The 24135-nt window shown below is 40.9% G+C and overlaps 1 protein-coding gene across 1 annotated transcript in view; it reads left to right on the forward strand.

The window, feature by feature from the left end:
* Window positions 1-24135, forward strand: part of SCN8A (sodium voltage-gated channel alpha subunit 8) — a 145902-nt gene that overhangs the window by 27847 nt on the left and 93920 nt on the right. The window contains exon 2 of the mRNA XM_018565420.1: window positions 17831-18161. Within this exon, the coding sequence (XP_018420922.1) occupies window positions 17886-18161 (276 nt within the window). The 5' untranslated portion in view covers window positions 17831-17885. The remainder of the gene's footprint in view (window positions 1-17830; window positions 18162-24135) is intronic.

Here is a 24135-nt window from a genome sequence, read left to right on the forward strand (position 1 = left end):
CGGAAAAGGAGGGGATCCTTTTGGAGGTTTTTGTGTTTTTTTTTTTTTTTTTTAATTATGCACATTATTGTCTGTCATTATTTTGATGTTACTTCTTTAGAACCTTTTGAGGAACAGGTCCACCCAAAGCAGTATTACTAGTAGAATTTAATATACAGAATAGTGGGCTGTGATCCTAGGCTCCTCAAACCGCACCCATCATTAGTAAAAAAAGAGCTATTGGTGATATCCTGGGCTTTAAATGAGAACTATGAGGTGAGTGACGGGAGGACGCTAGTTTGTGTCCTCCCGTTACCTTAAGGAGAACTATGGGGAAAAGCCTTAACCCCATAGTTCTCCTTTTAATGGTACATTTATGAGCCTATAAGGTAAAAACAATATTTTATTTGTATATATTAATTGGTAATCCTGATGTGTTTTTTTTTTAATTAAGCACCCTTATGGATATATGTTGAAATCATGGTTTGATATGTTTTTACCATTATAACATAAACTTTCATAAAGGTTCATGTATGTATCATGAAAGTCCAACATATCACCAATAGTGTTTTGTGTATAACTAGGTTGAATCTCCTTCTCATGTCTTATACCCATTGGCATTCTAGCACCAAGATGAGAGTTTCTACCCTTCCTCCAACACCACCACTGCACTGTATGTAATTATTTGTATCTTCTGCTTTTTTTTTTTTTTTTACCCTAATCCAAAAGGGAATAAGTTAAACTTCACAGTGGGTGCCTCCAAAAATTACACTAATCCAAAAGTGAATAAGTTAACATTCACAGTGGGTGCATCCATTTAAAACCCAATACCTGCAGTTTCCAACCACAGAATAATGCTCAGAGCTCTAGATTCCAGCAGAAAGTTGAGCTTCATGCCAGTCAAGATAGGAAAAAAAGGTGGATCCCTCAGTAACCAGTATGTTTAACTTGGTATCTAATACTGAGGTGTTTGTCACTGAATAGGTATATGTTCAGTGACCGGTATATGTTCTGAAAGTTATACTGTAACACATACCTGTCACTGAATAGGTACATGTCACAGTATAACTTTCAGAACATTAGAAGCTCACTCCCTTGCATATACTGTATGTTGCCTTTATAAGATATTGTTTTGTAGTGTTTCCAAATATGGCACCTGTTAAAATATGCAGAGGACTACGGAAATATGGCATGGTAAGAGCTTTGGAACATCTACAGGGATAACACCATTTTCTAAACATATGGTGACATTTAGTACTCGGATGTAATGCATTAGACGTTGCAAAGATAGCAGATGCTTGTCTGCAGCTAAGTAATTAATTTACTTGATCTTTGTTACAGCAGTAGATAGACTTCATTAATATTGGGACATGACCACCTGACTGATCAAAGATGGCTGTGAGTGTAGTAGGGCTGCAACAACTAATCGGCATAATCGATTATAATCGATTATTGAAAAAGTTGTCAACTTTTTCAATAATCGATTAATCGGCTTCCGATCAGTTGGCCCTGTTCACAGCTCCACACGCTGTGCGCCGCACCTCCTCCCCACCTCTTGCTCGCCGCTGCCAGACCCGCCCTCCACACGCCGCACCTCCTCCCCGCCTCACACTCACCGCCCACCCACATCCACGATCGGCACAGGGACGCGGGGAGATGTAGTAAGGAGGAGCAGGTGTGGGGTGATGACAGCCGCCGATAGACAGGTCCGATCTCAGAAGCAAGTTGCTGGAAGACTGCTCAGGTAAGCCTGCACTTTTCCACACGTGGTGCTCTATAATGTATTGCTGGGATTTGTATTCCTCTATAGCTGATGGTACATTGAGCTGTATATTATACGTAGGAATACAAATCGGTGGTACAAAAACCCAGCAATAGTACATTACACAGCACAATGCAGAATACCACCAGCTATAGAGGAATACAACAAATCCCAGCAATAGTACATAATAGCTGGCGGCATTCTGCATTGCGCTGTATAATGTACTATTGCTGGGTTTTGTAGTCCTCTATAGCTGGTGATATTCTGCAATGTGGAATAGCTGGCGGAATACCACCACCTTTAGAAGAGTACAACAAATCCCAGCAATAATACATTATACAGTGGTATTCTGCATTGTGCTGTATAATGTATTATTGCTGGGATTTGTAGTCCTCTATAGCCGGTGCCATTCTGCATTCATTGCTGTATCATTTTACACTTTCCATTTCACTATATTGCACACCACACTATCTTTTTTCTTTTTTACTTCCACCGCTCCAAGCTTGCTCCCATGTAGTCCCATCACTGGAGCCTTTTTTTAAACTTTTATTTTATTGTTTATCCGATTAACCGATTAATCGAACCTAATAATCGGCTAACTAATCGATTTTGAAAATAATCGTTAGCTGCAGCTCTAGAGTGTAGCACGACTACACCAATCCCCATGTTTCCATATGCATATGCCAAGCAGTCATCTGCCATATACTGTTTTATTAGAGACTTGTACATAAATAATTATTGAATGTAGCTGGTTGCCTGGTTCTCATACTATCCCTCTTGCTTCAATAGTATGAGTCACTGGCCCAAAACAAATCTGCAGATAAGGAATTCTGAGATTACCTTAAAAAACTGCAGGGAACATTTTTCTTAGCCCTTGCAGTGGGACTACCCCATGCACTGCAAGGGCTAAATGCTTGTTTTGGTCTAGGTACAAAAATAAAAAAAGTTATACTCCCCCGAACCTCGGAACTGACCTGGCTTCTACAACACTCGTCCCAGCCTGTCTAAGCTATGGTATGTCCCCTTTGCGTCCTCACGTCTTATACACTGTGTATAGAACGTGATGACTCGACGACCTTAGACCGGTGCACCGGAGGGGGAAAGACGCTGGAAGGACCCGTCTAAGAGCAAGTCAGCTCCGAGGATGCAAGCAGTGGGCTGGCTGTTGGAAGGAGCTTTACAAATATCAAAATGTTTTGAAGGGTGGATTCCAGTCTGGAGGAGTGGGCATTCCTAGGCTGACTGCTCTTGGTAATGCCCACATATGTTGCTGAACCTCTATGATAAAAAAAAAAACTGAAATCCAATGAATAAAAGTGGACCAGACAGGAGGGCAGAGGAGGAAATAAATAGATGATGCTGAATACCCTCCAGCCAGAAATGAAATGGTCTCTATCTGACTTGCTGCAGCTACTAAAGCCCTCTATTTATCTGCACATAGTGAGTTTCATACAGAGTCCAGCATGGGAAAGGAGCCTGCACAAGAGTATAGGTAAGGCTGAAGTTCAGCCTTAAAGTTTATTTCCACTTTTGCAGTCAAATTTAGGAAAACCCCTCTATTATGTGTCCCCATTTACAAAGCATACTGAAAATGTCTTGCCTTTTTAGATGTTTTGTTAAATCAGGCAAGATGGCTGATTCCATGGTTTTCTTACCCTTTCATAGTGAACTGTCCTTATGGAAAGTTATGCCATTTTCCTGCCGATCAGCGCATTCCTGCTATCTTTCCTCCCCGCTGAGCACTACTCTGTGTCCCAGTGGGGAGGAGAGAAAGTGTGACAGCCTGCCGAGCGCTGCGAGAGTAGCGCGCTGTGAGCGGCCGGCGTCTCTCCTCCCACACCGCTCAGCATCCTATCACAGTCCGGCAGAGCAGTGTATGGGCGGAGACAGGCCGCGCTGTCAAAGGAGGCTGGGCTGTCCTCCGTACACTGCTCGATCAGCCTCCTGTGACAGCGTGTCAAAGAGGAGAGTCAGGTACAAACACTCAGCGATCAGTGATTGCTGAGTGTTTGTAGATAATTGAGGATATGGTATGTGTACTATATCCTCAATTATGAATGAATGGGAAGTATCTACATCACCTCCTGTTCATTCATAGTTGTAGTTATACTAAACATACTCTGTTCTCATGTTATCAATGAACAGGGACACTCCGAGGATTCCTGTACATTGATAACAGGGGACACAGAAAAAGAGATTGAGGACTCTGTTCTCAGTCTCTTTTTCTATTATAAAAGGGAAATATCAGGGGTCTTTTTAGACCTCCAATATTTCCCTGAAGCCCCTAAAAGTAATGTAAAAAATATTTAATAAAAAATTAATACATATTAAATATTAAAAAAATTAAAATAAAAAACATTTTCGGTATCGGTTTCGGCCTGACAATTTTTTTTAATTTCGGTTTTAAAATTTCCATTTCGGTGCACCTCTAATTTTAACCCTTAAAAACCCTAACCCAAGTAAAACCAATTTAAACTGCAAGAAGGCCCTATAGGTGAAACATTTAAGGAGAGAGTCTCTTTCCTTTCAGAGAGCTTTGAAAGGTGTATGCAGGAGCATTGAGTGCGGCTCTTCTTGAACAAAAAAAATAATAATATATAAAATAGATGTTATCCCAATTTGGCTGCAAAAGTGGAAATACACTTTAAGTTTACTCTAATTGCAAGATATGTTGTTCTATAATGTTGTGCTCTTTTCTATGTATCTGGAAATAATGTGGATGTTGAATTAGGTGGATATTGTCCTTTTTTCCCCAAATGTCAGGTGAAGATTGTAGTATCCATCATCTTTCTGAAGCTTGCTCTGCTCCATCTTGTTCTCAGTTTTATTATGCACTTTCCACTATGTACTGCTTGCATGCCAGACTCCACTGTCCATGTTGTGGACACAGAATATGACCACTGAGGTCTGGCATGCAAACAGAATGCAGTAGACTATATATAATAAATCTGTCATAGTAACTGTTCATTCTTTGAACCATCAAGTGCTCTCTCGTCTCCTGTATCAGGAATGGTGTGCATTGCTGTGCCCACTGTGAAGGGGTATAGTGTGCGCTACTGTGCCCACTGTGAGGGGTATAGTGTGCACTACTGTGCCCACTGTGAGGGGTATAGTGTGCACTACAGTGAGGGATATAGTGTGCGCTGCTGTGTCCACTGTTAAGGGGTATAGTGTGCACTAGAGTGAGGGATATAGTGTGCGCTGCTGTGTCCACTGTGAGGGGTATAGTGTGCACTACAGTGAGGGATATAGTGTGCACTGCTGTGTCCGCTGTGAGGAGTATAGTGTGCGCTGCTGTGTCCGCTGTGAGGGGTGTAGTGTGCGCTGCTGTGTCCACTGTGAGGGGTATAGTGTGCGCTGCTGTGTCCACTGTGAGGGATATAGTGTGCACTGCTGTGTCCACTGTGAAGGGGTATAGTCTGAGCTTCTGTGCCCACTATGAGGGGTATAGTGTGCGCTGCTGTGTCCACTGTGAAGGGGTAAAGTTTGAGCTTCTGTGCCCACTGTGAGGGATATAGTGTGCGCTGCTGTGTCCACTGTGAGGGATATAGTGTGCGCTGCTGTGTCCACTGTGAGGGATATAGTGTGCGCTGCTGTGTCGACTGTGAGGGATATAGTGTGCGCTGCTGTGCCCACTGTGAAGGGGTATAGTCTGCGCTTCTGTGCCCACTGTGAGGGATATAGTGTGCGTTGCTGTGTTCACTATGAGGGGTACAGTATGCGTTGCTGTGTCCACTGTGAGGGGTATATTGGGCTTTGCTGTATCCTCTATGTGTGATATAGGGTGTTCTGCTCTGTAGGGATCTTGGCCTTAAATAATATTGAACATTTAAGAGTAGAGATATGTTGGACAAATGCCCATTATTGATGGTTTCACTTTAATGGTATGAGAGGTGGACTTTTTAAAATAGTGCTGGGCCTTAATTGGTACAGGATGTATTATTTCCCATCACCCTTTCTAAATCTAATAACGCCTTGAACAGCAAACAAAAAGGGAAGTGCTTTCTACTTTGCAGCATCAGTTTCTCCAGAATTTCACATATACTTAACACCGAAGTAGATAATTTTTTGCCCATTTCATAGTTATTGTAGGTGCACATTATGGAGCATAAAAAGCAGTTCTTAAATATGGTGTAAATAACAAGTAATTTAGATTACTGCATGCCTTGGAGAGAATATGGAGTTTCTCTCGTAAGCCTACTTTACCACTGAAGAAGAAAAGCAGGGCAGGGACATTGTGATCCTAATGCTTTAAATATAAATGAACTGGGTAACCTTAAATGCAACAATGGACCATGGCCAATGCACTTAACACAGATTAATCTGAAAAGTCTCTCCTCCTGAAAGATGATAGGATTTTGGCCATGCAGTTCGGGCATCTTGTGCTCGGTAGCCTGTAGACTTGAGATTCATCTAATCAAATTGTTCTATCACAATGAGATTGTTACATTTCCTTTTTACAATTCCTTTTTACAATATGTGACTTATATACTACCAAGGCTGTATTTACAAGTGATATTGCATAGGCATGTATAGTAAACATGCAGCTTGTAGCTGGGCATCTCTGAAGTTCATTGCCTTCTACTCTAGACAGGTTAGATAACGATGCAAACTACCAACAAAGGTTATTAAAGTGTGGTGAGATAAAAAAAAAGTCTAAGGCAAATATCGGGCACTTACAGATGCTTGGACACTATCTTTGCTTCCCTGCAGAGCATCCCAAATCCAGAACGCACTGAAATGCAAATATCAACTAAACTTGCTGGTTCCTGGCACTGGCCCCAGCGCCATTAGTTGGCATGGCGATATCTCATGTAATTGCCAATACTCCCAGAAATAATATTGGCACACTGTACTGTGACAGGAAAAATTTGCAATGTGATTTTTGTATGCTACATGCTGTCCCCTTTCTGCAAGACATCAAGACATAGAAGGCTCCAGATAATCTGCAAAATGGGGAAACTGTTCTGCAGAAAGCAGGACACTTGCCAACTGTACCCTTGCAGTAATGCTCTAATAGGTCAGCGGAAAAGCACATGACATTGGAGGGGTCAGCAACCAGGAAGCTTGGTTATAATCTACAGAATGGATTAGGTTTGGCAAAATCCCAGGGTGTTCTACAGGGACGTGGAGGTGACCTAGAGGCTGCTACTTGTACCTAGAAAGCTACTAAAACAATGTTATGTTGCATATGTAGTGTGCAAAGGCCATGTGGTAAAACAACTCCACATTTATCTGAAATAGTTTTTCTCCTATCTTTTCTATCAGTTATATGTATATGTGGTGACAGGTCTTAAGCAACAATATCATCATGCAATAGTTCCTATCTTCCTGTATTAGTAAACTACGGGTGAATTTTGTCACCCTGCAGTAGAGAACTCTCTATGGTTAACAGTATCATTGGCCATAACCTGATGAAAATTAAAGTGCACCTGTATTTTTGCAGCAAACAATACACTGCTGGGGGAGAAAGTAGGGACTAATGTTGCCCACCCCCCCTATTTATTAAAGGGTTACGCCCTTCAAAACTGTTATCAGTTTTTAACAGATAGTGGAGATCTTAACTTCGTAGTGCCTTTTGGAAAAACAAGATCTTTGTGCTTCAGTTTCCAGGCTTGTACATCTGGTCACCACAATTTCATTATTGAACAACTCCAGTGCTCTGTCAATCCTAAATGTTAATAAACATCAAACCTGAATATTTAAGAAGGTAAAAGTGAGGTTTTGGCTTTCTTAGGAGAATTTCTATGTGTGCACAATTATTGGGCAACTATTAGTGTACAGAATTATTATGGAACTAAATGGAAAATGTTCCCATCTGACTTGTTTATTTTCATTTGTCAAAGTGAGAATAATAAACAAACAACTCAAAATTTACGAATAAACATTTCTGACACTTTCAAAAACCGAATTAGTGACCAATATAGACCCCCCTTCTTTTTAATAAGTCATAAGCCTTTCATCCATGGAGTCTGTCAGTTTCTTGATCTGTTGATAACCAACGTTTTGTGCAGCAGCAACCACAGCCACCCAGACACTGTTCAGAGAGGTGCACTGTTTTCCTTCACTGTAAATCTCCTGTTTAAGAAGGGCCCACATGTTCTCAATAGGGTTTAGGTCAGGGGAAGAAGGGGGCCATGTCATTCTTTCATCTTTAAGGCCTTTACTCGCTAGCCATGCAGTGGAGTACTTCGATGCATGCGATGGAGCATTGTCCTGCATAAATATCACGGCCTTCTTGGAAGTTGCAGACATTTTCCTGTACCACTGCTTGAAGAAAGTGTCTTCTAAAAACTGGCATTAGGTTTCGGGAGTTGATTTTGAGTCCATCTTCAACCCGAAAAGATCCAACTCGCTCATCTTTAATAATACCAGCCCGTACCTGTGCCCCCACCTCCACCTTGCTGGCGTCTGAGTCGAAGTGGAGCTCTGTGCCCGTTACTGATCCAGCCATGGGCCCATCCATCTGGTCCCTCAAGAGTCGCTTTCATCAGTCCATAAACCCTTTGAAAAATCTGTTCAGATATTTCTTGGCCCAGTCTTGAAATTTCAACTTATACGTCTTGTTCAGTGGTGGTCGGGTTTCAGCCTTCCTTACCTTGGCCATGTCTCTGAGCACTGAACACCTTGTACTTCTGGGCACTCCAGGTAGGTTGCAGTTCTGGAATATGACAGCACTTGAGGATGATGGGTTCCTGGTAGCTTCACATTTGATTCTTCTCAAATCTTTGGCAGTTAATTTGCATCTTTCTTTCTCAACATGTTTCTTGCGACCCTGCTATTTGCAACAAAATGTTTGATGGTTCTGTGATCACGCCCCAATAGCTTAGCGGGTTCAAGAGTGCGGCATCCCTCTGAAAGACATTTTACAATTTTTGACTTTTCAGAGTCAGTTTAATCTCTTTTTTTGACCCATTTTTGCCTGAGGAAAAGAAGCTGACTAATCATTACGCACACCTTGATATTGGGTGTTAAGGTGCCCATACACCTTACAATTATCTGCAGATTTTCTGTGGTTAGATGGAAAGTGCAACAGATTGGCCCAGGTGGAGATTACTCAATCCACAGTTAAGTGTAAATGGAGGAATCTGTTGCACCTTTTCCATCTGACCACAGAATATCTGCAGCTAATTGTAAGGTGTGTGGCCAGCTTTAAGGTTCCCATACGCTTTACAACCCTTGCAAGACTTTTGTCTTGCGAGGGTTGTAAAGTAATTAAAACAAATTTACAACCTGCCCATCTTGGACAGGCAGATCGTACCTGCGATCATCACAAGCCCGCCCCCCTGAGGGGCGGGCTTCCGATGACTGCAATGCTAAACGGGCAGTGTGCGCGTGCGCACACCGGCCCGTTCGGCAGTGATCTCTCGATCATGTTAAAAACCAGACGAAAATCGTACGATTCTGGGCTGGTTTTCCAACATGCTCGATATACAAAAGTCGTGCGACCGTACATTAGAAACGGTCGCACGCCTTCCATACACTGCACGATTCGCGTACGATCGCGGGATTTCCCGCGATTCTCGTATGAGAATCGTACAGTGTATGGGCACCTTTTAGACTCCTAGGGCCACACCCTCCCTCATTACACAAATACACATCACCTGATATGCTTAAATCCAATAAACATTCAAGTTTATACAGCTTGGAGTCGGATAATGCATAAAAATGGTGATTTGATCAAAATACTAGCTTGCCTAATTGTGCACACACTGTATAACGAGGTCTCAATCTTCAGTTAGATCTTTCTATTTGATTCCAGTATGTTATCAGACATTTACTATGTTCAATGTGGTGCAGTTAAAATACTATGTAATTTCCAGCAATACAGTACATTTTCTCAATTCCTCTTTTTTCCTGTGACCTAAATATGAATGATTGGTATACCAAGGACTAAAATGTCCCTTTATAGCTTCATAAATCTTAAATTCATCTGCGTCCCAAGTGGGTTGTTTTGCTGCTATTACATGTAAATGATAGGGCACTTTGACCACTTCTCTGCTATACCTGTATCATTAATCATTACCTGTTCCTTTCTCACCCAAATGGAAAGCGTTTAACCATTCTCTGTGTTATCAGCAGAAATGCTTTTTTCCCCCCATGCTTTATTCTACTAATAATAGTCTGTCCTAGAACAGGTCCCAGAGGCCTTCCACTGGTGTCCTGTCCTTCGTGGAACACATGCCTACATCACAAGCCCGCCCCCCTGAGGGGCGGGCTTCCGATGACTGCAATGCTAAACGGGCAGTGTGCGCGTGCGCACACCGGCCCGTTCGGCAGTGATCTCTCGATCATGTTAAAAACCAGACGAAAATCGTACGATTCTGGGCTGGTTTTCCAACATGCTCGATATACAAAAGTCGTGCGACCGTACATTAGAAACGGTCGCACGCCTTCCATACACTGCACGATTCGCGTACGATCGCGGGATTTCCCGCGATTCTCGTATGAGAATCGTACAGTGTATGGGCACCTTTTAGACTCCTAGGGCCACACCCTCCCTCATTACACAAATACACATCACCTGATATGCTTAAATCCAATAAACATTCAAGTTTATACAGCTTGGAGTCGGATAATGCATAAAAATGGTGATTTGATCAAAATACTAGCTTGCCTAATTGTGCACACACTGTATAACGAGGTCTCAATCTTCAGTTAGATCTTTCTATTTGATTCCAGTATGTTATCAGACATTTACTATGTTCAATGTGGTGCAGTTAAAATACTATGTAATTTCCAGCAATACAGTACATTTTCTCAATTCCTCTTTTTTCCTGTGACCTAAATATGAATGATTGGTATACCAAGGACTAAAATGTCCCTTTATAGCTTCATAAATCTTAAATTCATCTGCGTCCCAAGTGGGTTGTTTTGCTGCTATTACATGTAAATGATAGGGCACTTTGACCACTTCTCTGCTATACCTGTATCATTAATCATTACCTGTTCCTTTCTCACCCAAATGGAAAGCGTTTAACCATTCTCTGTGTTATCAGCAGAAATGCTTTTTTCCCCCCATGCTTTATTCTACTAATAATAGTCTGTCCTAGAACAGGTCCCAGAGGCCTTCCACTGGTGTCCTGTCCTTCGTGGAACACATGCCTACTCTTGCTGCAACATGGCCAATGCTACTCTCTCTGGACTGTCCGCTTGTCTTTATTTTCTTCTTTCCGTGTCTCCATTTTTCAGTTGTGCAAAATATAAATGTGTATGTTCACAAGCTGGTGTTAAAAAGCTTTTATTACCTTACATACACTATGTATGTAATTGTTCCTGCAGAATTGTTTGCTTTCCATTACCTGACATGGCAGCTAGCACAGAGCCATGTGTGGTAGGAATATCAAATATCTGCACAGGTGTGGTAACAGTTGTATGTTTTCCCACATATTATAACTTTAAAATGGAACTACGGGCAGAATTATTAACCCATGCAGTGTGGCTACCCCTGCACTTCAAGGGTTAAGTGCTCATTTTCATCTAGAAAACAAAAATAAAAAAGTTAACCACCTGAACCTCACAGCCGGTGGGCTGTTATATCGATCCTCGGAGTGTCTCTCCCCCTTTGCTTCAGCAGTCTAAGACCTTTGAGTCATCACATCCTGTACAGTGTATAGGATGTGAGGATGCCGAGGGACTTTCCATTGCTGGAGCGGAGGAGAAGACAGGCTGCTGGGACCAGTTTAACAGCCACCTGGCTGTTGGGTTCAGGTGCGTATGTTTTTTTAATTTTCATCGCCAGATGAAAATGAGCACTTAGCCTACCCTCACACTGCAAGGGTTGACTGCAAGGGTTAAGAATAATTCTGCCCAGAGTTTTCCTTTAAATTGAGTAGTGAGTTCTTCCACTTTTCTGAATTATGAAGCCACTGGGGGGCAGAGCACAATGAGATTTGTTTATTGCACAAAATGCCAACTTACAGTGATGCATTAAGGAAAAACCATACAATAAAGTTAGTACAGTGCTAGAATTTACCAGTTCCCCTTTCATTGCAGCCACTCGCTGTTTTGCAGAGTTACAGCTCTTCTAGGATCTTTAGCTTCCAACATTCCTAGCAGTGTTGGATGGTTGCGTCTCCCTGATGTGGTTACATCCGTTGCTTGTTATGTCACTAGGGTGTCACTGCTGAGAAATCGAGTAGTAGGTGTTGTCTTAAATACGTTATAAGGCTTATGCTAGAAAACCATCTCTGAGATGAGGATAGGATGGGGTGCTAGCCTGGTAGGTGCTAGCAGAATCAGACATGTGTAGGTTCATCTACGGTATTGGGCACTGTTATTGGTTTTGAACCATTTAGGTAAATTGGTCTTCAGCAGCTACTAAAAGGTTTAAAAACCATAGTAGACCATATCACCCACAACTGAGCTAACACTTCAAAATAATGAGTAAATATAAATAATATAATACAGGGCCGCCTCACATTCTAGCATGTGTTTAACATTAAAATAAAAGCATTTGCTTGCATTTGTGAATTGATATGAAAGTCACTTACTCCTTTTAACATGTTTCTTTTAAAGTACAAAACTATACATACAAATCCTGCAATATGTTCACAAATGAAGGCAGCTTTTTTGTACGATAGGAGCCAGTGGGTTGAACAAGAAAAATAGATCAGTGTATGGCCAGCTTTAGCCATCCAAAAACAGCTGTTGCCTCTAAAATGATTATTATGATGGCCTTTAAAGGTGATAGATTCATTAGATAAATGTTTGTTTTATTTATAGTATGGTATAGGGATGTCACGATACCGATACAAGCATCGGTATCGGGACCGATACAAGGCATTTTGACAAGTACTCGATCGTTTGTCAGCAATACTAATTGGCTGAATTTCATCGATTTGAAAGAACAGATTTTTGTTTGCACATGTGCAGTGTTCATGTTGCGGTTTTTGTTGTACGACAACGCCACTAATCCATCTATAAATTTTTTTCCATCTGTTTCGGCAAATGTTTTCTAGTCTGCCCGTTCAACCAAATTCGGCCAGTTGTACAGTAATTGCGATGTACTTCCCATCAACTGGCCGATTATCATACAAAGGCGCAGTCGTGGACAATTCGCAAAGATAATTGTAAGGTGTATGGGCACCTTTTAGGGTTCATCTGTGTTTTTATAATTCTTATATTTAAGCCATTGAATGTGGTTCATTGGCTGCCAGTGACCAGAAATAGACCTCTCCTTGCAGAGGTTATTGAAACCAGCGGAGATCTCTGTACATGAGTGCTTGAAGTTTGTGTTGAACTCGTATAGCACACTTCAGATGGATCTCATTTGTAGAGGAAGTGACTCAATATTATATATTTACCCCAAAATAAAAAACACAACCAGATATAGAGTTTTCAGATAGCATTATTGTTGCCAAAAAACATAGCAGCCTGCACTAAAAGATATATTCATATTTACCTCTACCTCTCCATATTTACCCCTGGTAAGTCCTATCATTGCTCTGTTGAAAATCTGTGGCAACCAAAGAATCTTCAGCATCCAGCACACTTCCGAGTGTATCCGATGCCTGGTCCAACGTTGTGCACTGTAGTTCTATCCGCCAGTCCATATGCCAGGTAAGGGCCCAGCAGATGAAACCCCAAAGCAGTAGTGCTGGTCTAGCAATAAAAAATATATTATTTCTAATTTTTCTCCATTACTGCACCAGTTGGTAGGATATAGGGACAATATACTGCTCTGGGACTGACTGAATTTGAGTAGCCAGCATGGTTTTGTCAGCCAGCCAACTGAAAAAAACCCTCATTCACGGATCCCAGCCTTCTTGCAAAATATAGTCTTCCATATGCTCAATATGAGAATATTAAAAGCTAAAACATGAATCTCCAAACACAGATTGATTCATGAGATATACCATTACCTGAATAGTACAATGGCTTTGAAAGTATAACAGTTTACCTTTCACACCTAAGTTTCTCTAGCTACTGAAAGAGAACTAATAGGAATACATAAATACAATTATTAGGGGAATTCATAACCATTTAGAGAAGCACACTATGTGTCCTACCCGGAAGTGTGTACAACATGATCTGTTCATGTTCGCTTAGGATTAGAGGTAGGGAAAGGCTCGTCTTAACAAAGATCAACGGAACTGAGTAAGACAGGTTGTGCATTTTGTGGTTATTGAAATATCGTGTTGGTAAAAGCAAATTGCTCATTGATGATCTCATAGAGGTAAGAATTCTTGGCAGCGTTATAAATGGTATGAAGGCTGCAGTTCATAAAATGGTTTTATAAATTGAGGCCCATTCCCTGTAAAGTGTAAGTGAATAAATAATTTATCATTCATTTAACGTCTTCATTGCTGGTCAGACAGCATTAATTATTATGCTGGACACTGGCTGCCACCAAAGAAGATGGATTTGAGATACATTTCTGTAACAGTCCTGTGAGCTCTTATAAAGTATTATGCAAACAAGGAACAGCCATACTTGCTTTTTGTTACTCAATGTAACATTGTTTTAATATGCTGTTTATGTATAGGTAAGAGGTTAATGTTAAATAATGGGGTGTGAAATACGTGTTTTGTTTTTCTCCAAGCACATATCAACTGAATTAGTAGGTGTGGATGGGCAAAAAGCGGAATAAAATGACCAGCTTCCCTCCAGCTCCTCTAGCTTGTTCATAGGTCTTTTGCATATGTTTGTGAGTGTTCATACTATTCAGAGCAGAATGTTATTTTTGCTTCTTTATAGGATTATCTTCATATGATACTATCCTTAAGTATTTTAATAAAAGCAGATATTTGTTCCCCATCCTGCTTCTCCCTCAGTGGCGAACACTCATTCACCCTCCTCCTGTTTTATCAGCTCTCACCTCCTACCCCTACTCCCATTGGCTTTAAGCTTGGTATACATGGTTAGAATTATATAAAAAAAATTGTCATTTTGGGAATGTTTGTTTAATTTTATAGTAGTTAATGGGTTCAAATCAAGGATCACTTTGACCATAGTGATGAAAAAAAATGGACCAGGATGACAATTTTGAATGAACAAAAATCAAACAGAATGTAGTTTTTGATCGGAAAACTCCATTTATGTTAAAATCAAACGAAATTTTGAACGACATTCGTCAAGTCTCTGATACAATGATATTGTACAATTTTATGTTCCAATGAGATTTTTCATGGGGGTATTCAAACATTCCTATGAAAACGAATACACAGCTTTACTTCCCTATCCACTCTCTGGAACAAAGCCCTTCTTGCTTTCCTTCTTCACTAGGTGAAATACTTTCCCACTGTTTCATGCTTCCTATCCAAGCTACAGCAACTTAAATGAGAACTATGGGGTCAGGGCTTTTCCCCATAATTCTCTGAAGGGTCATGGGAGGACACAAACTAGCGTTCTTCCGTGACCCAAAGCTCAGTATAGCGTGAGCTACGGATCCCGGCATTGCTGTCGAAATCCACCAAGCTGCGGGATTGACAGCTGGCTCTGCCTACCCAGAGGCACAGCCAGCTGTGCCCGCCCCCTCCCCCGTCCGTTCTGCCAGTCAGCGCTGGAGGATCGGGGAGGGGGGAAATCCCTGCAGGGAGCCGTGAGTGAAAGTCACGGCTTTCTGCTGGAGTAGATCGAGAGGTGAGCGAGCGACGCTATGTGTTCGCTCACTTCCCGATCTACTGAGCCGACCTGTGACATTTTCATTGTCACAGGTCGGCTCAGATTATGAGGCTGAGTGAAAATCACTCGCCTCAATTCTCCTTTTAAGCTCAAGACTTCAGAATGTTACAGGCCAAAATTTGTCAATGCTTTTACTTTGTAAAATAAACCTGATACATACAGAACTATTGGGTGAACAAGGGGGGCAGTTTGTAATGCAAGCTGGGAAACCTACCTTTTGTCACACTGCATTGCTATTTTTTCTTTTAGAATTCCTGCTGTCCTTCAGTAACACTTGGCTCCTATGTTTCTGCTTTATTGTTCCCATTCATCTCCAATTCCTGTTACACAGCTCCACTTCTATGTAATTCAGCAGCTTACTGGCAATGCACGCTTTTCTAATTGTATTTAGTTTCCGGCTGGATAGCTCTACCATATAGCGCCAGGTGTGTATTATCCTCAATCCCTTCATAGGCAAATTATTTTCTTCCATACTGCACTCATAAATGAACATTTAAAAAACTGAACTAGAAGGACATTTTCTCAAAAAGATCTGTATGAAGTAAAATAATTTTTATAGAGAATGGCTATCCTGGCGAACAAACATGGATCTTGCATGATAACGCTAAAGTAAAGCGTCCATGGATCAACGTGATGAAGAGGTGCTACAAGAGTCCTGTCGGCTAAAAAAAAACAAGCAGCCTGAACCAACTTTCTCATCAATAAATCTGGTTAAGGAATGTGAGGATCTCCCTGAGATAACCCACTATAGACATGAGGTGCAGCAGTCTACAACAATATTGTAGTCTTTTGTGTCTTCAGTACAAGAAACAACTTTTGACGATTAGTGAAAGCCTTAAAATACTCGAAGTATCTCACTAAAACAACCTTATTACTGAGTTGGTAACTTTTGTGGTACTTGTAGTCTATGCTCAGAACGGACTACCTAAAATGCAAGGACTGTTCACAGCTGCGAGGATTTGCCGTGGAAGTATAACATTCTGGCAATTATAATCCATTCTGTGCCAGGGTACACTTACTACAAGACAAAACTAAAACATATTTTACTTTGGTTGTACTTGTGCATTCTCAGTCATTCTCAAATATTCCCAAGACCGATGAAGTGAACAAATTAAAGTTCAAGGTCCTACAAAATTTTTCCTAACAGCTGCAAGCTGTCCATCTAAAATACAGTTCACCGCTGTTAATTTTGAACAAGTTGCTAAAAGCACATTGTAGGGTTGTGAGGAGTTGTTGTTCATCCACTTACACAATATGAAAAACTGCATGGTAAGCATATATTCCAAAGTGAAGAAAAACGTATGAATGCCAGTCCATCCGAAGTTCAGATACCCACCAGCTTCTAAGTGTGTCCTGTCAAACCTGTGCAATCCTGTGGGAGAAACAAATCAGCTTATACTGCTAGCTTAACACAGTTTTACTTTATAGTCACTTCATGCTGGTTTTAGAGCTGGCAATGTTCTTATTTTACACTGCAAAGACATTTGGAAGAAGGGGCCTCTTTTTTTTGCCTTTAGAGTATAACTGTGCTTTTACTATACATTCTACCCTTTCCATTATGATGATCACAATGCCTTAAAGCACAACGGTACCTTTTTATAAAAATGACTGTGTCCTGCCATTCTAAACTAATCTGCACTTAAGTCTTTCACCCTAGCTTTTCCCCTACATCAGTAGCATAGCCACAGCCTGCTCTCCAGCTGAAATCCTCTTTAACATTGGCCATAACTGTGCAGTGAGACCTCAGAGTTTTACAGGGCCATCTTCAGAGGATTTATATTCTAGGAAGAAAACAGTAAATATCTTCAGTATAGGTAACTTCTCATATTGCATGGTATGGCGTTTTTAATGGAGGATGCAAGTACCAATGTACAATATTTTTAGCAATAGTGCAGGTATACTTTAAATACCTTGCCAGTGTAAGCATAACTCTTTGAATAATTAGGCCCAGGGCTCCTACCTCTCTAGCAAGATGTTGGAGCGGGGGTTTCGGAGCTTTCAACCACAATTTGGTTTGTCCTTCCACCCAATTTATTGGCTGATCCCTGATTCAATGTATTATTAATAAGTGGTCTGTACTCAGAGAAATGTGTCTCTTTTAATAGGCCCGAACATCAATCTATGCCTTAATTGTAATGAGGGAGATGACCAATTAATTCCACTACCAGTCCTGGTAGTGGAATTAAGCATGTTCTGGGTATGTTGATGTGGTTCACTATCATTGCATTCATTTGTGTAAGTGCCTCTGTAGGGCTCTATACAATGTACTTCCCTCTAAAATGTTGTCTTGCCCTTCCTATATTTCTGAGACCTTCCTCCAACTGCAACTGCTCTGGTTTCTTGCTAATAGTTGATACAATCTATATTTCCTGTAGCTCAACCTGGTTTGTTTGCTGTTATTCATGTTAAAACAAAATCTATATTTCCTTTTTTTTTTTAAATCTTTTTTTTCTTTCTCTTCAGAGTTTGACTGTCGTGGATACTATTTAAATAGAAGAAGTTGCTGCAGGATGAAAAGATGGCAGCTCCGCTTATGGCACCACCTGGCCCTGACAGCTTCAAGGCATTTACTCGTGAATCGCTGGCTGCCATTGAAAAACGTATAGCCGAAGAGAAGAAAAAAAAGCCAGCAAAGGCAGACAGTAGCCACAGAGACGATGATGATGAAAATGGAGCAGCACCAAACACTGACCTGGAAGCAGGCAAAAATTTGCCATTTATCTATGGCGATTTTCCTGGGAAACTTATTGCTCAGCCAATCGAAGACTTAGACCCTTTTTATTTAAACAAGAAAGTGAGTCCAAGGGAAATCAATGGGATTACAGGTTCAGATTATTGAGATGCTTACATTTGGCATCTAAAAAGGCAGTGGGAACCAAGTAGGGCTATAATGGAAGGTACAACATAGAGAGACCTTTGCTTTTCAGGAGGAGTATTGCAACTGCAGTAGATGAATGGAGTAAATAAGAATGTGGAACAATTTGTGGAAGCTGGATGGAATATTGGTATCATTTATGTGCTGGGTATTTTTTCTTATGTACCCAGTGTATCTATACAACTTTTCTGTTGAATTGGAATAATTTGAATTGGCATGAAAACATATAAAATTTATACTTGGGGATTAGGCTAGTGTTTTCACCATTTTTCATTTTTGTGAACAAGTGCAGATGAAAACAGGTGCAAAACACGTGCAGTTGGAAATGTAGTGCAAGCTCAGGTGAAAACGGGGGCACATGATAAAAGACAGATTTGCATATTTTAAAAAAATGATCTAAGAGGCTAAAACTGTTGCAATTGCTTTGATAAATTTCCCCAATGTTTCCTGATAACCATGCTAATTATTAACCTGGCCATTTGATGGTGTTTCAAGTCTCTAAATTGTATGACAGTAGCTATCCAATACTACAGGGCTGCTCTATCTTAAAGGAGAACTATGGAGTTAAGTCTTTTCCCCATAGTTCTAGACACTTTTGACATTTTGCTTCCACTTCAGTAATATACTTTCTTACAAAGTGCACCCACACATATTATATATTTGTTTTTTAGAGGACAGATGGGGCTATATATTTATATCACATGTGTACCTAGCTCCTCAATTAGAACAAACACTTTTTCCCCAGTTTTGGTTTGTAATATTTTTTAGAAAAATAGCACAGCTAAAAAAAAAAATAAAATGCATTAAATACATTCATATATTTGTCCTTTTATTTGGAAAAAAAACCTCACATCCCTAGGATTTTAGAAATTTCTCTGTATTTCTTAGGCTAAAACTAAAATCTAACTTTTTTTTAAAATCTTTTTTAATCTCTAACAGCTAAAGCTAATAGTGGTCTCTTGGCATACAATGTCACTAAGTGTCACACTTTTGTGACAGCGACATACTTTGGACATCAGTGTCATGAGAAGGTTAAATAAAAAAAATTAACCCCTTGACCACCTCCCGGCCGGTTGTTGTGCTGAAAAAAAACCCGGCCGGCTGAGAGCTCTCTGGATCTGAGCGGGCGTTTTTTAATCGGTACACGATCTCCCTCCGGTCCCCTCTCCGCTGTCAGAATGCGGAAATAATGTATATTGCATAACTTCCGCATTCTTGTGTCACCGTCCAGCTTCAAAAGCTGGAGAGAAGCTGAAGAAGCAGATCTCTGCTTCATCAGCTTCTTTGGGGGTCCCTAGGTGACAGGGGTCTTGGGAGACCCCCTTATATCTCCATAAAGAGGACCTGTCGCATCTCTTTGCTATCACATAGGGGGTTTCTTAGCCCCCTATGTGATAACGATAAAGTTATGTGGAAAAAAATAGGAAAAAAAATGAAAGTTGCCAAATTTTTTTTTAAAGTCACACATGAAAAAGAATAAAAAAAGCAACATTTTTAAAAACAGTCCCCACCCATACACACATGCAAACATGCGTTTGATGTGCATATGTGCGAAAACGACGATTGCGCCCATTACGCTGCACATATTACATATTGCCGTGAACGTCGCAGTGAGAGCAATAATTCTAGGGCCATTTTTTACTGATAACACTAAACTGATGAGCGGCAAAAGCTTTTAAAGCGTCGCCTATAGTCAATTTAGGGTATGGTAGTTTTTTGCGGGTGTGCGCAATTTTAAAGCTTGACATGTTTGTCTTTTTCCCCAACGTGACCCCGTCTTTTATATTTTACCAAAAAAAATTGGGTAATAATAAATGTTGTATAACATAATGTAAAAAAAAAAACTTTTTTTTTTTCTCTCAAATTTTCAGTAATTGTCCCTTTTTAATATAGTAAAAAATAAATACCAAAAGAAAGCTCTATCTGTCCCCAAAAAATGGTATAAAATGTAATTTCAGTACAGCGTTGCATGACGGAATAAATGTACCGCAGCGCTGAATACTGAAAAATAACCATGGCCAGGAAGGGGGTGTAAACACCTGGTCAGCAAGTGGTTAAGTTGAAAAACAAATCTGCACCTGATATATTTTTATTTGTTGTTCATTTTATTTAATTCTTTTTTTTAACACTTTTCACAATTTAAAACATTTATTTTTATTTTATGTATTTAATTATATCAAGCAGTTATTGTGCATTATTCTCACTATTACTGCTTGATGATTTAATGAATACATTTTTGGTTATTATTAGGCTGCTTCAAACTTAAGAACAGCCAATAATAACCTTAGTGACACTGATCCTGCAGCATTTCGGGATCAGATGTCACTAAAGATTTTCTGATCGTTCTAGCAACGATCAGAAACCTGCAACATTCTTTCAGCAAGAGAAGCTTGTATCTAAATGTTTCTATTGCTGATAGTTTAGAAAAAAAAAGCCGGTATACATCGGGATTTGCCAATCTATACCAGCTTTCAGTGACAGCTAGAGCTGCAAATTTGGCTCTGCTCTCATTGTCAGACACCTGAATCCTGAAAGGGATCGGGTGTCTGAAAAAGCTTAACTCATTCATTCATGGATGCCTCAATACTGAGACATCCATTAAAGAATGGCAACCGCTGATTTTCAGTGGTTCCCGGCATTACTGAGCCCCAAATAGCTGATCACGTACAGTGTAAGTGAGCAGTCATTTGGGCACTTTATGGCGGGATGTTCAGTGTACGTCTCCCATCATGAAGGGGTTAAATACAGATCATAAACTACCTTGGGGCTTGTGTAGTTGAGCAAATGCAGCAGACATTCAGGTGCATGAAGCTTGCTTTTGAGATTGGCCTGAAATGGTGATCTCCATCTAAGTTCCTTCACATGAGCATTTGACCTTTCATTGATCTCCCTCGTCATTTCCATTAACTATGGAAATTCCAGTAGTTCTGACAGGAACAAAAGCCTGTGTACTCGGTCCTTTTTAAGGGATCCTTTAAAAATTATAAATAAGTCACCTCACAAAAGATGATGAATAATATCTGTCTGGCAGCGGAATTATCCTATCTTCTTGCAGAGAATCTTCAGCAATCAACACACTGCTGGATGTTGGATACATGGTTCCACCTGCTGGCTGCCATTTTTGAAGGGCGTTCTTTGTTTTTATTTTTTTTCCCCAACAGACTAGTTTCAATAGGGTCTTGTTGTACATAACAGACAATAGAATCCAACACTATTGCACATGTCATCAAACTGGTTTGCTATATGAAATATGAGTTGAGAATAGAGCTACAGAATTGATAATGTTAATGTTAGTAGTGAGCAGAATAAAAAAAAGGAACAAAACCCCACCCCCAAAAACGGGAGGAAAAAAAAAACATGGAGTCCCCTCTAAAATTCCCAACCATACCCTTAATCCGAGCACAGGCCTGGCAGTGCAGGAAAGGGGGAGAAGGGGAGAATGAGTGAATGCCCCCCACACCATACCAAGCCACATGCCCTCGGCATTGAGAGGGTGTCTTTTCAGGGGTCCTCCTGGAAAAGCACCTTGTCTCCATGCCGATGAGGACAAGGGCCTCTTCCGCCACAACCCTGACCCATTGGTTTTTGGGGGTCTGCGGGCAGGAGGGCTGATTTGTATCGCAGTTTAATAAAGGCACCAGATGCTGCCCCCCGCTTGTGAATGAGTAAGGGGTAAAAATCATTTGATTGGAAGAAAAAACTAAAGTTCTTGACAATTCCTTTTAATAAAAAAATAAAAATCCAAAAAATGAATCCACCAAGGTAATTCAAAGGTCAATCACCACGTCCAGCGTTGTCTACGAGGCAGCCGCCACGTCGAGTAAAAAAAACAATAGCCCGACGACCCGTCCACACCCAAGTAACTGCCGCCGCAGAATGAAAGTTTTGCCAGATGCCGGCCAAATGTAAACAGGCGGAGCTAGCAGTGACATCACCATATTGCAAGTCCTGCAAAATCAAAACAAATGGGCGGAGTTGGCTATGACGTCATGACTGGCTCCACTAATTTGTTGTCATACAATGCCAGGCTACTGTCCACGTCATTTGAGGACAGTAGCCTGTCATTGTAGGACAACAAATGGACTGGTCCAGTTGTGATGTCACAGCTGGCTCCGCCCATTTGTTGTCATACAATGACAGTAGCATTTTTGCCTAGCATCTCTCAAACTGTCATTCTGCTGCACGGCTGGCTCCACCCATTTGTTGCCATACAATGACAGGCTACTATCCTCAGGTCATTTAAGGACAGTACATTTTGATGGCATCTGTCAAATTGCTATTGCAAGTGGTGGCAAAATGAAAACAAAGGGGCGGAGTTGACTGTGATGCCACAACTGGATCCACCCATTTGTTGTCATTGACCCGAGGTTGTCATCCTCGGGTCATTTTGAGGTCAGTAGCCTGTCACAGTATGACAACAAATGGGTGGAGCCAGCCGTGGCAGATAGGCGGAGCCAGCAGTGATGTCACGACTAGCACTGCCTATCTGTTTACATTTGGCCACCATCTGTCAAACTTTCATTCTGCAGTTCGACGAGTCGGTGGGCATCTAATTTTTTTAAATTTTGATGAGTTGGTGTCCTCGAGGACAATGCTGGATGTCATGATTGACCCTTGGATTACGCCAGTGGATTCATTTTTTTATTTTTGGGATTGTTATTTTTTTTATTAAAGGACTAGTCAAACACTTTTTTGTTTTTTTCAATTAAAGGATTTTTTCTTAAAGTGTGGGCTCTTTATTTACTTTTTACTTTAACCCCTTACTGAAGGAGTAGGGGTACAAGTTCACAATGGGGGTCAGCGTCTGGGTGCCCTTTATTATTAAAGGGGGTACCCCGATACAAATGACCCCCCCTGCCCGCAGACACCCACAACCACTGGGCCAGGGTTGTGGCGGAAGAGGCCCTTGTCCTCATCAGCATGGGGACAAGGTGCTTTTTCAGGGGGATCCCTGGAAAAAGACCCTCTCAATGCCAAGGGTATGGGAGTGGGAGATTGGGGCACTCGCTTGTCCCCCCTGCCAGGCCTGTGCTCGGATTAAGGGTCTAGTTGGGAATTTTAGGGGGGACCCCTTCTAACTTTCCTACCAGACCTAAAGGTCAGATGGTAGTAATAAATAGTTTATCCTCTAATTGGGCAAAAGTCACGAGTGGGGTGCCCCAGGGGTTGGTCCTGGGACCAATCTTGTTTATCCTATTCATCAACGACATAGAGATGGGGATAGATAGTTTGATCTACATTTTTGTCGATGATGCTAAACTTTGTAAGGTGGTGAATTCCAAACAGGAGATCACTGCACTTCACAAGACCTAGATAAAATTAAAGCATGGGCTACACATTGGCAAATGCAATTTAATGGTGAAAAATGCAAGGTAATGCACATGGGTGCAAAGAACGAGTGTGCAAACTACTATAGTTCGGCCTCATCTTGAGTATGCAGGGCAATTTTGGTCACCAACTTTCAGAAAAGGCGTCCTAGAGCTTGAGAGAGTCCAAAGAAGGGCAACAAAATGAATTAAAGGGATAGAAGGCCTGAGCAATGAAGACCGCCTCCAACAATTAAATGTATTCTCCTTAGAAAGGAGGCGCTTAAGAGGAGACCTTATTGCAGTCTTCTAAATCATCAATGGGGAGAACAATATTTGAAACAAGTTGTTTTTATCCAAGAACAGTATTGAGAACATGCAGATATAACAAGAGGTTAGAAGAGAGGGGGTTCAATCTTAGAACATGTAAGGGTAATTTTTACTGTGAGAAGAAAAAATATGGAACTCCCTTCCACACTCAGTGGTATACGCTGATAGCGTAGATAAGTTCAAAACACTTCTTGATGAATTCCTTCAGTCACTGAATATACAAGGATATGGGAAGTATTAAATCCATATAAACAATA

This window comes from Nanorana parkeri, unplaced genomic scaffold (genome assembly GCF_000935625.1).
Source record: "Nanorana parkeri isolate BGI_ZX_2015 unplaced genomic scaffold, ASM93562v1 scaffold846, whole genome shotgun sequence".
NCBI classification, from domain to species: domain Eukaryota; kingdom Metazoa; phylum Chordata; class Amphibia; order Anura; family Dicroglossidae; genus Nanorana; species Nanorana parkeri.